General features: G+C 36.4%; 1 protein-coding gene across 3 annotated transcripts in view; it reads right to left on the minus strand.

Annotated features, from left to right (window-relative positions):
* Positions 1-12,665, minus strand: part of INVS (inversin) — a 100,343-nt gene that overhangs the window by 16,420 nt on the left and 71,258 nt on the right. For all 3 annotated transcript variants that reach the window (XM_068396127.1, XM_068396128.1, XM_068396129.1), the window contains exons 11-13: positions 12,070-12,176; positions 8,549-8,761; positions 236-534 (exon numbers count right to left, since the gene is read on the minus strand). In XM_068396127.1, coding sequence (XP_068252228.1) covers positions 236-534; positions 8,549-8,761; positions 12,070-12,176 — 619 coding nt within the window. The remainder of the gene's footprint in view (positions 1-235; positions 535-8,548; positions 8,762-12,069; positions 12,177-12,665) is intronic.

The raw sequence follows: 12,665 nt of genomic DNA on the forward strand, positions 1-12,665 counted from the left end.
CTGTTCTCTCATATTTTAGGTATTTTTACAGACAGTGTAGATACTGGTAATTTTGACTACTTAAGTTGACAGAACATACGCAGTACAAGAATCTGTATCTAACTCTATCCTGTATGAATTGCTTAAATAATGAAAGAACAAGAAATGACAGAAAGAGTAAAACATGTTTTATATATAAAACACCCCCAGACATAGAAAAAAAGGATAATCAGGACAATTAAAAAAGATTACAAACCTTGCCTGGTTTTATGCCCTTCACTCTGAGGCTCTGCTGACAGACAACTCTCCTTTGGTGTCCCTTTGCTGTGACAAGCTTTAGGTGAACCTCTACTGTTTCTCCCTGGTTGAATTAGTGACGTGTTGACGGACAAAGGTCTCTTATTCTGTGTATCAATTTGTTTATTAGGTAACTGCGAGATGCTGGTAGTCTCTCGATTTGCAGGATTCTGTTGTGCTCGAAACCTGTTTTGTTCCATGTTCTGCATCCCCTTCTGCAGCTTGGCTTCTTTTCTCTTACTTTCCTCTTCACGTTTCCTGTAATTACAGTCAATACCATAAGAATTCCAAAGACAAAATCTTGGGAGCATGCATCTAACTTGAACACATTCCTCTTTAGAAACCCAACACTGGCACAATAAAACCTTGACTATAGCATCTTTTTTTGTGCGAAAGGGACACCTATTGCATTGAAGTGTCTTAGCTTGATCCAAAACAACAACTGACTTGCAGCTACAGCCTAACAAAGGCTAAGTCCTTATAAGCCAGCTGCCCATTCAGTTTGTGGCGTTTTAAACTGATTTTAAAACACTCCCTTATTGAAAACAATGAAACTTTTTTAATAAATACACAAAAATTAAAAGCAGGATATTGAAGAGTTGTCAGAAGACAAGAAATATGATACTTATAACTATGTTTTTAATATGCAATAAAATGCTTTAATGTAAGCAGTAACGCAATGTATTGTTTTTGAAAATCAGAAACTTTAATAAAAGACATAATCTCTTTGAAAATTATTTTTCATACTTACCTGTGTCATAGTTAATACAGACAATTATAAACCAACTTCAAACTAGCTACTGGTACTAACTTGCTGCCGTATATTTATCATTGGTAGATAATGAATTTATTTTACATAAACAGATTATACATTATACAAATGATAAATACTGAAAATATGAGATGTGAATTAAAAGCTTCTGCGCACATAGTATGCCGTTACAATTATGACATTTGGTTTTCAAAAATGAAAGGAGTCCTGCATCTCTTAAATAGTGTAGATATAAAAGAGAGTTTTGGACAAGGTTAGGAAAGGCACATCTGTTGAATAAAGTTTTGCAACCTATTTTGAAATACAGTGGGATGTCATTACACTTAAGCTTTTACATTCTTTTTCCTACAAAGCAGAATAAACCCAATAGCACGTAGCAAACATTACATATCTACCTACCATTGAATTTGTTTTTATAAATTAAGCACTGGTTGTAAGATGAAGTGACACTTTTCCTGTTGGAATGGACAGGTGGCAAATGTCGTATCATGTAGCTGCCTGATATTTTAACTTGCTTCCAATTCTACAGCGTAGTTTGCAGACTGTTGACACGTTAGCTCACAGCAGAGCATATGACAGGTTAGTTATGCAGCATGCCATCCTCAGTTCCTCTGAGTCGTATCAATGCCAGTATATGTCATTTCAGTGTGAGCTGCCAGGGAGAAGCCTTAACTTTATCTGTCAGTACTATCTTATCAAGTACGCTCTGCAGAAGAAGCTGATTGAACTTTGTACCTGAAAAGCTGCTAATTGATCTAAAAAATACACTCCTGGCAGCCTGAGGTTCAGTATTCCCTCTGGCACGGAAAAAAGTGGCTAGTTTCAAATAATATCGGCTTTCCACAAACGGACTATGTGGGGATGTCTGTCTCGTGTACAGTATGGATCTCACTGCCACTACTCTCCTGTTTGAGCTGATAAATCAGATCTTACTATTCACAGAACAGTCATTTTCTTTTCTTCACAAGAATCAAGCAGACTATTACCAGCATCCTCCATTCAGGGTATTAGAAAAGATTGTGTGATACACAATGCAGCCCAAGTGGCCTGCACTCTTTGGATGAGCAGATTAACTCAAAACATTAACTTCAGCAACACACCAATTGTAAAGTTATTGAAATGACACAGGACTAGAAGTTGAGAAGAAGTAAAAGGGTGTTTTTTTTCCAAAAGGTCTTGTTTGTGTGCTAATTTTTCAGCTGAAACCGATGGAATAATAAATGGAAGGGACTTCAAAGCTCCCTATTCGCAGACCCTCATCCTAATTGTCACAGTAGAGCTTAATTATTAACAGACTCCTGCAGAATACTTATGAACCTCCCCTTCTGGTTTGCTTTATTTAGTTAGAAATACAGTTTGTTTTACAATGAAGGATATTTTCAAAATTAAAATTTCCAAGTATTACTGTTGTCTAAATTGAGAGACTAGGTTTCAGGAACAGGTAAAGCAAGTAAACAAGTTCATAACTTAAGGGTTCTCAGTCATTCTCAGGAGGTGCTGGTGACTCAGCAGGATCCAAATTTTGGCTCTGAAGTTAGAAAACTACTCTGTGATAACAGAGCTGGCATGCCAAAATTTTCCACTTTAACTGCAACACAATTTTGTCCTGAATGGTCATAAATTTGTATTTCATTACAAAAGTGAGAGAATGGAAACTGAGCCTTTAGCAGATGGAAAGGAACAGCTTCAGCCTTAAGCATTCGTGAAGACACAGAGATGCTCTGAATCTTTGATCCTGCTAAAATGAAACTGAACTTTTCTATTCTGTTAAGAACACTTGGCTTTTTGTATCTACTCTGTGGAGGACGTTTTAAATTTAGAGTATATCCATGTGCCATTTTTAAAGTTGTCCTTGCAAAAAGAAGTTACTTAAAAAATCATAACTGAAAATAGATCTCCAGGTATGATCCTACTGCTGCTGAAGCTTTTTCTGGACCAAGAAGAGCTACATTTCATGTTGAATAAATAGCTGTCTCCTCCTATACAATCTAGCATAATGTTTGTTTTTGAAAGCATGACACTGTTGAATCACAACATGTTCAGCTTCTGCTCTACTACGACCTTTTAACAGATAGTCCTTAAAAATGCGAAAAAGACAGTTAATTTCCATCCAGTATTCCTATGTTGATTGGTCTTGCCAAACGTGTAGAACAGTCCATTTGTCCTTACCTAACCACCTATTTTTTCCTCAACCATGTCTCATATGTATTAACACAATTCTGATTGCTGCTTTAGTCTTCAATGTGCTTACAAGTCTTAAGCACCTTGGTGCCATTTAGAAATTTAACATTTTACTTCTCAAATGAAAATACTGCATAGTATCAGATTCAGGATGGATTTATGCAGAATTGTCATCAATACACACTTCCAGTTTAAAGTTGAACCATTAAGAACTACTCTTTGCATATGTTCTTCCAAGTAGTTTTCAGCCGTCTACTAGCAGTTTAATTCAAGCTACATTGCCTTACTTTGCTAATGAGAATGGCACATGAGAAACTATGAGAACTTCAGGGAAGTCTGAATGACAGCTACTGTTTCTCAATGGCCACAAAACTTGTTATTCTGACACAAAAGAAAATTGAGTTGGTTTGATATAATTTGTTCTTAGCAAATTCAGACCAGCTATTACTTCTTGCTTTGTTATGTTCCAGGTACATAGAAGCTTGATTACTCATTCCAGGATAAGAAAGGTATGGAGTTACTGTAATGAGTCCAGTGAAAAGCCATGGAAAAGCTTAAGGGACTGGAGCATCTTTCATATGAGAGGAGGCTGAGAGAGCTGGGACTATTCAGCCTGGACAAGAGAAGGCTCAGGAGGCAATTTCATCTGTGTCTATAAATACCTGATGGGAGGGAATGAAGAAGATGGAGCCAGACTGTTCTCAGTAGCACCCATGACAGGACAGCAGGCAATAAGCATAAATTAAAACTCCTGAAATTCTATCTGAACACAAAAAAACACTTTTTTACTGTGAGAGTGGTCAAACACTGGAACAGGTTGCCCAGAGAGGTTGTGGAGTCTCTATTTGCATAGATATTCAAAATCTGACTGGACATGGTCCTGGGCAAGCTGCTGTAGCTGACCCTGTTTGAGCATGAGCAGGGATGGACTAGGTGATCTCAAGATGTCCTTTCCAATCTCAACAATTCTGTGGTTCTTGGGACTGAAGTTTATAGGTCTACAGACTCCCCTTCTTCCCCTTTGAGAAAGTGGACACTTTGCTCATTTCGTGAATTCTCCAGTCCCACCAGTCCTCCTAAAGTTTTTAAGGGTAACCACTTTGAGATTGTATCACCCAGATTTCTAAACATCTCAGAATTAATTTTATCAGGCTAAGCTGATCTGAAAGCATCTCACTCATCCGATTAGTCTCGAAACTGTTGTTTCAGTATTTTAGCCTGCATTGCTGCCCTTCGTTACTAGTGTGAATTCCATTTGCTACTGGACATCATTTGACATTTAAGGAAGACTGAAATAAAAAAAGACATAGAACACTTCAGCCTTCTTAGCATCACTTGTGGACCAACTCTTTTTTTGCTCTTCCTTTCACAATGTGTATGTTTACAATGATTTATTGTGATACCTCATATCTCTTGCTAGTTGTTATTTTGCACCTCAGCTTGTTTGATTTTATCATTGTATGTTATTATTACGCTCAATTTTAGTAATTGCACTAAATTTCCACTATGTGCTTTCCCTTTTCAGGTTGCTGAAGAGCTCCTTGTTTTTCCTCTTGCTACACTTCCTATCTTTCCTCAGCATGCAGGCGTTACTACCAGTTTTTTGAAGAACCTCATGATCTACTTGTACTCTCTTGCCGCTAGAACATTTTTCTAAATCTGCTGAAGGCTGTTTAATTGAATTGTTTCATTTGCTTGCTGTTCTTCTCTTCCTAAATATCAAGAGTTACTTCCTTTTACTCACTTTCATCCATTTCTCTTTCATATGCACATTCTCAATCATTTTCCTCCAACTGGTCAGAATGAAACCCAGAAGACTTAGTAAAAACAGAAGTATGGATTCAGGAACTTATTCTGAGAAATTCAAAAGGAAGGTGAGCACGTGATGAATGAGTTCTGCAGCCCTTTCAAAACCCAGTATACTGGACATCAGTTTTCTCTGAAAATGCTTTAAACCCTTAAATATTATATTCCTAAAGACCAGGTTTTGTAAAAAGTAAAACGAGAGCCTCTTTGTAAAAAAGTTTTAAGCCCATCATTTTACCTGTATGTAGTCTGACATTTTAAAATGCCTCCTTCCCAGATTGCCTCTGTGCTACTCTCCTAAAGCACTGCTTCCTTCCTGCCAGGTCCTCCATCCCACCTATTAATAACCAGTTACTTTCACTCCCACTGAAGAGCACCACTTATTATATTGCTACATTTATGGCTGTTAAAATGTTTAATGCTCATACACCCCATCAACATTACCCTCTTCCAAAAGATCATAGGATCATAAGGTAACACATATTGGAAGGGAACTCAGGAAGTCATCAAGGCCAATGCTCTGGTCAAAAATGGTCAACTATGAGGTCAGACTGGGTTGCTCAGGGTTTTATCCAGTTGCATCTTGAAAACTTTAAGGATGGAGACCGTACAACCTCTTCGGGCAACCCGTTTCACTGCTCAGTTGTCCCAAGGGTGAAAAAATTTCTCTTTATTTCCAGTCAAAATCTCTCTTGCTTCAACTTATGTCTGTTATAAGCTCCCCAGGAACCAAAGTGAAGCCAACCAGTCTGCAGTTCCCCAGATTGTTCTTTTTGCCCTTTTTGAAGTTGGGTGCAACATTTGCTTTCCTCTAATCACTGGGGACCTTCCCTGACCTCTGTGACCTTCCAGAATTGTTGGAAAGTGGCCTTTTAAGGACATCACTTAGTTCTCTCAGCACCCTTGGATGCAACTGATCTGGTCCCACAGACTTGTCTGGGCTGAGTGCTCTCAAGCAACCCCTGACTTAATCCTCATTCACAGCTGGCAGTTCTTCTTCTCCTTGATCCACTTCTCTAAGCACAGAGGCTTAGAAGACCTTGGTGAAGACTGAGGAAAAGAAGGCATTGAGTACTTCTGCCACACCTGTGTCTGTTGTCACTAAATGAATCACACCATTCAGCAACAGGCCCACGTTTTCCATACTCAGCCTTTGACTATTAATGTAGAGGCAGAAGCTCACTTTGTTACCTGTGATATCCCTCGCAAGCCTCAACTCCATTTGAGTTTCGGCTTTTCTGACATCAACCCTACAAGCCCAAGCAATGTTTTTAAACTCTTCCATCTCCTGTATACTGCCTTTTTGCACCTGAGCTCTGTCATGGCTTCCCTGCTTAGCCAAATTGGTTTCTTCATATGTCTCTTTGCTCAATGGCGTAATAGTGTGCATGTTGTTTTGGCCTGCATCAATATCCATTTTATAGATTACCATTTCTTTGATAGAGGTTTGTTCAACATGGAAGAATATGTTTGTATAGAATTATTTTGCAGGCATTGAATACAGTGAATGTAACTTTACCAGAAAATAATACAGGTATGAGATATTGGTTGACTTTCTGTTAAAAAAAAAAAAAAAAGAAAAAGAACAGACTAATTAAAACCATGCAGACTTAGGAATGATTTATATTAGTGAGACTTTCTAAAATAACATATTACAAAGCAAGTTTTAAATACATACACTGAAATAGTTGGGGGGGTGGGGCTCAATCTAGGAGCTCACCATCATTCTGGATTCCCACATAATCTCTACTATTATCTGGAGAGCAGATTTTTAAACATCAGTAGGGATATTAGTTTTTTGAACGTAGGAACACCCTGGCCAATTTTAGCTGTGGAATGCACAGATGGGTACGCAGAATGATGACAACAGAATGTCCTCTCTAGTTTATTACAGATCATAAAATTGCCATTAAATAAAATTTGTTATGTGACAACTTGATTTGCTTGTACTCTCCAATTGTATTTTAATTCTGGTTTTATGGTATTTGGTACACAGACTTTGCTTCTATTGTTTTCAAACAAATCAACAGCAGCTTAGTAAGTTTCACGAAGTACATCAGAAACACACAAAGGAAAACAATGATAAAAACACCCCCAATTTTCCATGAGGCAATCCTTTCTCATTTAATCTTCTAGATGGGGTATCACAGATTCTTCTAAAAATGACTGTCATCACACAGAATAAAATTACCTCATTTGGTAAAGTCAGTTGTGACCACACAGCAAAAAGCAGAGTTCTCCAAATTAAAAAGAAAGACATAAGATATTTGGGATATTTTCAAAGGCAGCTTCTCCATGCATGGGTTTGACTCCTACTGACTTCAGCAGAAAAGGCAAATAGTAGGAGGGCTGCAAGTTACAACTTTAGGTCTAAAGATGTGAGTGAGAGATTAGTTATCCAATATTTCTAGCTTTGGTTCTTACTGGGCATTAACAATTATTAACCAGTAGAGTAGTAGCAGCATTCAAACCCCATGAAGGTCAGACCGGCCAGTTATGCAGAACATCAAACTACCAAATATGAAATAGAGCAGACTGCAGCTGACTTTGTCTATGAAACATAGATGCAACAAAAATACCTCTAGGTGCAATAATTATGTTGTGTGTTTATTCATATGAGCTCTCTTTACAGAAATAATACTGTAAAACCATGCAGAAATCTTTCCCAACTGTTAAGTTTTTTCATTCCAGAATCAGATTTCTTCAGGAGAAACCAGGTGCTAATTTGTTCTTCTTCATATTATGAATCTTAAGGATAATGCCCAAGTGAAGTATTTTGATGATCATTTATGTACCTTCTGGTTCTAGAATTTCACCATTTTGCTACCATTACCTCATTTAAATAGGGTAGCAATTCAGCCAGAACCTATACATCTTACAAATAACTATTTGAATTGCATATGTTAGTTATCTATAATCTAATATAATGCTTTCACAGTAACTCTCTTAATTCAATAGCAGAACATGTAAGTGCAGAGAATGATACTGCCAAGACAGAAGTTGCAAATAAAATCCAGGAGTTCAGTTTGTTAGAAAAGCACAACCTCCCCTGTGAAAGAGTAAGTTAAGACTTATTAAACCAGGCTTTTCTTTTTTTTTTTTTTTCCTTCATTTACTTACTAATTTCTTTTCAAAACTGATATCAAAGACTTGATAGGTCAATAATTATTTCCATTACCTTAGAGGGATAAACATTTTCCAAGCCTTTTTATTGTCATACAGAATATCAGGTACAGATTCATGGATGCTAACATGCTAGTTTCTCAGCTTTTGATACTTTACCTTTTTCTTGTATATTATATAAAACTTGTTATTTAAATTGGGATTATCTGGAAAATAATTTCCATCTATAGGTGTATGGAAAAAAATCCATTATATGCTTCCTACAGTTTCATGAATTTTACTAAGAGGAACAATAAATGATGATGAGTAACAGATAAAATCATACACTGATATATACCAACTTATGACAAATGTCTATTTGCTGAAGTAGATTTCAAGTCTCAGACTTACTTGGCAGCAGCATCTTTTCTCAGCTGTTCATGTTTCATTAAAAGATTCTTCCTCTCTTGAAAAGCCTTTCTAACTTTGTATCCTTTGTAGACAGCCTGAATTTTGAAAGCAGCAATGTCCTGTATGGCAGCTATAGACAGAGCCCCATGTTCTAACATGAACTGAATCACTTCATGGTGTTCACCAAGCAAGGCATAATCAAGTGGCGTATATCTAAAAGAAAAAAACAACCAAACCCACAACAATTATCATTGAACTAGAATTCTAAACATAACATGCATTCACTTCAACCTCATTTCATAACAAGGCAACTTCTAGTATGAAGACTGATTAAACACTGTTTTTAATAGGCTGTTTTACTAATTTTTAATACTATTTTCCTGTCCCACTCATTCTACACACTGTGACTATGTTTAAGGCTTATTTTAGTCTCCTAACCTAAGCGGGGGAGGAGGGGAGCAGACTATATGAAGTGTTGTATCAAACTCCTCCAAAACCCTATCCATAGAATTAACTGCTTTAGGCAAGTAATCTTAAAAAGGTGTTATTGAGGTTCTCATATAGAAATATAATCTAAAGAAAAAGCAAGTTAAAACATTTTTTATTATTATTTCTATATGAATTTAAGTTCTAGAGATTTACTGTCAAATCTGGCTTTGCTTCTATAACAAGGATTGAGGACAGTATGACTGACCAAGCAGCAGGATTACACCTGGATCAAGGGTAACATTTTTTTTTTAAAAGCACTAGGAAGACTTAAGTCTGTTTTCAAATGGATACAGGAGCTAAAAATATTCAATGACTTTTCTTTTTAATGATGTCAAAGATGCCTAAGCACTTTTAAAAATAATTCCCCAAATTCCCATTGTCAACACAGGAGCAAAATGTACATACCTCCCTCACCAACACTGAAACATTAGGCAAAGACATTTAGTGACTGAAAATTATCAGTCACAAACCATAATTGAGACCATATAATACAAGACTATCAAATAGCAAGTGTCAGTGCATGTGATTGTGAAAATTAGGGCTCATCTTGATGGCAGCTTGCTAGGACGCAATGCTGGGAAGCAAAGAAAAACAGACAGAAAGCACAATTGGACTTGCCACGCAGCAATGATTTGATGGAAGGATTAACAGTATCTGAACTGAAGTGTCTGCAGGAATAAAGACAATGACATAACATGAAAATTTGTATGTCAAGGTGTGTTGCTGATAGCATTGAAAGAGATACAGATTTTTGATAACCCAGGAATGGGGACTTCAGAAGGGACCTCATTTCAGAAAAACACTTTTTAAAAGCATACCTAGTTTTGAATATTTTAATTAACGGGTACAAAAGATACTGAAGTAAACTTTATGCTACTAGCACGTATGTACCAAGAAAATTTATTATATTAGGGATCCCAGTCATGAAGACCCATATTCTTACATGTGGATTCTCTAACTCAGTTAGAGCTACCTTTGAAAGTAAAAAAATCACTCAAATCCAATCTGAATAGGGTTTTGTACGACTGGGCACTACCCATTCAAGGCTGCTCACATACACTCCTCACAACCAGCTATTACTCTGTTGTGTCAGTTCAAAGCCTGTTATAAATTTTCTTTTCCACTGGTTATCTCTAAAGCATATAGCTTTTAAATCAAGCCGGCTTCACAGGAAAACACGCAAAGAAGACATCAGCCGTCAGCTGTTATACGTAATTTAGGATGAAGTTGGTCAAGCAGCAGCTAACCTGGCATCACGTGATGCACCCAGGACATCAAGTTGGATTACCAAATAAATTTGCAAAGAACAACAAACCTACGACCCTGCAGTCTAGCACTTGATCGCTTATCTGCGAGCAAGCGGGCAGCTTAAAATCCTAGATGCAATCTCAGCTCCATCTCTTCACAAACCTATTTGGTTTTAACCACTATGTTTGAATTTTGAACTGGTATGTCATATTGCTCTCTAAGAAAGTGAAGAAGGGAAGCTTCTTTCCATAGGTATATTGGAAAAAAATTACTATTTGGTGAAATTGTTACTGATTAAAAAACAATTTCATCCAATTATGGATGAACCATATCCATGAGGTTATTTTTACTCTCTCTTTCAACACTCGATTTTCCCACTTTCCAAACTTCCGATCTCTTAACAATAAAACAAGATTTTGTAGATGTTTATTAAGAAGCAATTGTGCAACTTTTATGTAAAATATATGTATTTTTAGGAGAATTATATTTAAAGACTGATTCATCTAGAAATATCAGGGATCTGTTTTGTTCCGCACATGGACTAGTGCTTAAGGGCTGACATTTGGAATACTGCTCGTTATATTTTGAGTAATCTAGGTTTATACATAAGAACATATACTAATGCTAGAAGGGAAACAAAAATAGATACTAACTGAATGACTATAGTAAAACCACAGCTAAGGTCTTTTCCTGACATTTGAGCATCATTAGTACATTGCTACAAAGTAAGGAAAATAGCAGCCTCCTTTCTGGCAAAATAGCGACTTTTAATCTTACTTATTAAGAGTAATTTAATTACAACTGGTTATTTAATTTTCTATCAAAAATTACTAAAGAGGGCATTGGCACTACTTAATTAGGAACTACTTACACTTTCATTTGTGTTTCTCAATAAAAAATAAGAACAGAAAAAGAAGAGAGATCTGAGTGGTTTAGAGTAGAGAACAAAAGAGAAATGATGTGGGAAGAAAACAATTAAAAACTGGGATAAGTACAGAAGTCTCAAATTTAGCACTAACATATGGGGGTTTTAAGTTTTCAAGTTATTTAAAATGTTGAAACATTCAAATTTATATGGCATACTCATCATAATTTTATTTATAATTATGAGGAGGTCATCTACTCTAAAACAGGCATTATAAATTTCTGCTGATAGTAATTATCTTCATGATCAGGTGACTAATTCGAACTCCACAACCAAAATCACTTTTAAAAAACCCAAATCACTTTTAAAAAACAATGATAGACAAAGAAAAGAGATGCAGATGTACTGTCTCTTTACGATTATAGGAGGATTTTTTTTTAACTAGGCCTTTAGAACACAGTTAACCACCAGGTAATTTGTAATCACTATTTTAAAACAACATTACATTTCTCCCGTTTTCTTTCTTCTTACTGTACTCCCACCAAACAGAAAAGAAAAATTCCAGTCTACTGCAACAGCAGCAGAAATGACTTTTCATCCTTTGTCCATACATATCCACCGTCAACTTCACATAAATTAAAAAGACCTTTAATATTCCAAATAAGACTAGAATGAGTAAATACTTGCAGAAATCTCTGTAAGTTCAAGGTTCAAAAGCATAAACAGTTGAAGTTTCAATGTCTTACTTAAAGAAGAGATTTTTCACATCAGAAAAGCTGCTTACACTGAAGCCCAAGATGACAGCACTCCTTTTAGATACAAGATCACCATTCTCTGGCAGTATCTGAACACTTAACATTTAAATCAGTGGGTAGCACTTTTGCTAAATTACAAAATAATGCATTCAGGCAAGCAATACCTCTCCTCGCTGTTCTCCATATGATTAGGGAAAGCATCAAAACCAAGCAGCAACTTTATAGCATCAAGGTAGCCATTGTTACAGAGCCAGTGCAAAGCAGTTCTTCCCTGTAAACAACAGAACAGAACAAAAATACATATTGTCCCCAAACTCTATCATGCCACAATAAAAGTCATAAATCATACTGTAATTCAATGCTTTGCTGGACATGAAGGACAAACTAATTCCTCTAAATAAACTTCCTTGTTAAAATAAAAGAATACAGCACTTAAAAATGAAGTAACTTTTTTTTTTAAAAACAAGATTACAACACTAGTGCTTTTTCACCTAAAGCAGCTGAAAAACAGCATTAGGAGACTAGCTCTAGAGTTGCTTTCTTTGCAGCTATGCTGCCCAGGTCTGAAGCAGCTCTCATCAGCCTTTACAGTTCAGACTCTTTTCTAGGCTCCTCCAAAACACTCTGATAAGACTGAAAGAATTACTACAGAATTCAAAATCCAGTGAAGTTTGAGGAAAGCTTATCAGCCCAGGCAAACAAAGAAAGGCTCCAGCTGTGCTTTCAAAATGAACTTGATTTCAGAAGTCTAGGTTCTCTC

Source organism: Nyctibius grandis, chromosome 3 (assembly GCF_013368605.1).
Source record: "Nyctibius grandis isolate bNycGra1 chromosome 3, bNycGra1.pri, whole genome shotgun sequence".
In the NCBI taxonomy this organism is placed as follows: domain Eukaryota; kingdom Metazoa; phylum Chordata; class Aves; order Nyctibiiformes; family Nyctibiidae; genus Nyctibius; species Nyctibius grandis.